Below are 2,741 nucleotides of genomic sequence, written 5' to 3' on the forward strand. Positions count from 1 at the left end.
GCAGTCGACTACATGGGAGTCCAGCAACATAGCCATTACACTAACTCTGGTACCCATTTTTTGTTCTCTTACTTCTGTCTGTCTGTCTTTAGTTTTCCTGGGATAGCGCTCCCTTCATAACTTCTCGAAGAGCTGGTCTGGTGTTGGTAAATTCTTTTAGTTTTTTTTGTTTTTTTTTTTTTTTTTAATCTGAGAATGTTTCAGGCTTTTTTCCTCCATGCATGAAGGTTAATCTTGCTAGATATAGTATTCTTGTCTGAAATTGTTTTTCACGTAACACTTTGGATATATTTTCCCACTCTTTTCCTTGCTCGCATTGTGTCCAAAGAGAGGTCCGACATTAGCCTGATGGGATATCCTTTGAAAGTAACTTGATGTTCCTCTCTTGCCAATTTTAGTATCTTGTCACTGTAGTTTTGGTCAATCTGGCTATGATGTGCCTTGGAGAAGATCTTCTTGGGTTGATTCTATGTGGGGCCCTTTGTATTTCTTGGGTCTGGATATGTTTATGTTTTTTTTTTTTAAGAGAGGTTTTTGCTATAGGGCACATGCGCTCACCAGACAGAGAGAGACAGAGACACAGAAAGCAAGAAATCACCCTCCAGGGGGGATGGCCATGCCCCAATCCCTTCTCCTCCATTTGTCTCTCAGGATCTTGGGCATGCACACACATGTGCCCGGTGTGAGTTTTAAGCCACCGGGTCCGGGACTTAAACTGCAGTCGACTACATGGGAGTCCAGCAACATAGCCATTACGCCAACTGGTAGTCCTGGGTTTGGATATTTGAATGCCTCTCTAGGTTTGAAAGTTTTCTTCAAGGATTTTATGGAATAGATTATCAATGCCCTGATTAGTTTCTTCACCTTCTGGGATACCAATGATCCAGATGTTTGGGCGTCTAATGGTATCTAGTATTACTTGTATATTATTCTCATTTGGGGGGATTATTTTCTATCTTTTTCGTGATTTTTTCTAGGTCAGAAGTTTTGTCTTCCACTTCTGAGATTCAATCTTCTGCGTGATCTAATCTGCTTCTAATACTTTCCAGAGAGGTTTTGATTTCCTGTATTACAGCCTTCATCTCTTAACAGTTCTATTTGATTCTTTTTTTTAATGGTGTGTATTTCCTCTTTCAGATTGTGCAAGAACTTCCTCACCTTGTGAAACACATTGTCTCTTTTCTCCTGAATCTTCTGGAGTTCATTGTCTCTCTTCTCTTGTATCTTTGTTAGCTTTGTCACTATGAATATTCTAAATTCTTTATCTGACACTTCCACAAGTTCCATTGTACTGTCAGTAGATGATTAAGGGCTGTTCTTTTCCCTTGGGGGAGATATATATATTTTTTTGCTTCCCATATTTCTTGCGCCTCTGTGATGGTTTCTTGTCATCTGATGGATTATATGTTTCTTCCTACTTTCTTGGAGTTAATTCTGAGTGTTGGAGGCATGCGAGAGGAGATGATCTGCAATATCTCTGCAGTTTCATTTTCCTGATCTTCACCAAGCAACCTGCATGTTTGTCGATGGAACTGGAAATTATAAAGGCCTTCCAGTTTCTGAAGAACAGGTGCACATGGGCTGAGATGTGGAGTTTCAACTAAGAGTTCAGAAGTCTGTGGGAGGAGATGAGCCGTGTTCTCTGAAGCTCTGTATTTTCCCCTGCTACTCACTTTGCAGTCCCTCTTCTCTAAATTTTAGTCATTTGGTGGCATATTCACATTTGGTTTATTTGTTGGAGATTTCTACTCCACTTTACTATGAGATACGTCTGTGCCAATTTCTCTTCTACTACAGCATTTTACAACATGGTATTCACAGAAAGAGATTTGAATTCAGATTTATGAAGATGAGTTTCTTTCTGTAGCAGTTTAGTGAGGATTGAGGTTTCCTATGACCCTAAAAGCACTCAGTTGTTTCTCTACTTTGCAGCTAGATCTGTCTAGACAGTCAGTGTGTGGAAGCTGAGAAGCAAGGTGAGAAGGTTAGGTAAAAGAAAAGGAAATAAAGGGAAAAAGGCAAAAAAAAAAAGGGAAAAAAATTTTAAAAATGGCAAAAACTGAAAACTGCACAGAGCCCAAGTGCCCCACAAAAGAAGCAGGGCTGGGCCCACCTTAGAAGCACATGGATTCTGAAATTGGCAAGATAAAGGAGAGGTCAGAGATAAGAGACAGTACTTACAGATTTTTTTAAAACGTGTGTGTGTGTATAAGAAAAATTTCTAGAGGTTGACAAAATTGCCAGTTATCAAGATGATATTTTAATGCAATATTTTTTAAAAAATCAAAATTTATGCCAAAAAAAAATCCATGATGAAAAAAATAGCAAAATTTTAAATAAAGACAGAATTAGTTATGACACTGAGTATCCCAGAGAGGCCAGATGACTCAGAGATGTTAAGGCAGAAGGATTAAGTGGTTGATTTAATGTGCAGAAAGAGTAAGACTAGGGAGCTATGGGGGTCAGGGATAAAGTCCAAGTTTATGACTTTGGTGTCAGTCACCAACCCAGGGGGTTCAGAGAAGAAGGTTCGAGGCAGGATGTGGATGAATTTTGCTGTGAGCTTACCACATTTGAGGCATACATGGGATATCAAAGGAAGTAAAGCCAGCTAACACTAAAAATACAGGCTGGCTCTAGAGAACAGGGCTTTCTCACATGTAGGGGCTACTGGACACCATGTGTAGGTGAGCTTTCTCAGAGAGCAGATGTACCGAGAGAAGAGACAATGGTCTGAACAA

The 2,741-nt window shown here is 39.7% G+C and overlaps 1 protein-coding gene across 1 annotated transcript in view; it reads left to right on the forward strand.

The window, feature by feature from the left end:
- Window positions 1–1,585, forward strand: part of LOC102468476 (melanoma-associated antigen 10) — a 7,978-nt gene extending 6,393 nt beyond the window's left edge. Inside the window, exon 4 of the mRNA XM_027768086.1 lies at window positions 1,509–1,585. Coding sequence (XP_027623887.1) covers window positions 1,509–1,585 — 77 coding nt within the window. The remainder of the gene's footprint in view (window positions 1–1,508) is intronic.
- The last annotated feature ends 1,156 nt before the right edge of the window (window positions 1,586–2,741 follow it).

Source organism: Tupaia chinensis, unplaced genomic scaffold (assembly GCF_000334495.1).
Source record: "Tupaia chinensis unplaced genomic scaffold, TupChi_1.0 Scaffold145456_1, whole genome shotgun sequence".
Classification (NCBI taxonomy): Eukaryota; Metazoa; Chordata; class Mammalia; order Scandentia; family Tupaiidae; genus Tupaia; species Tupaia belangeri.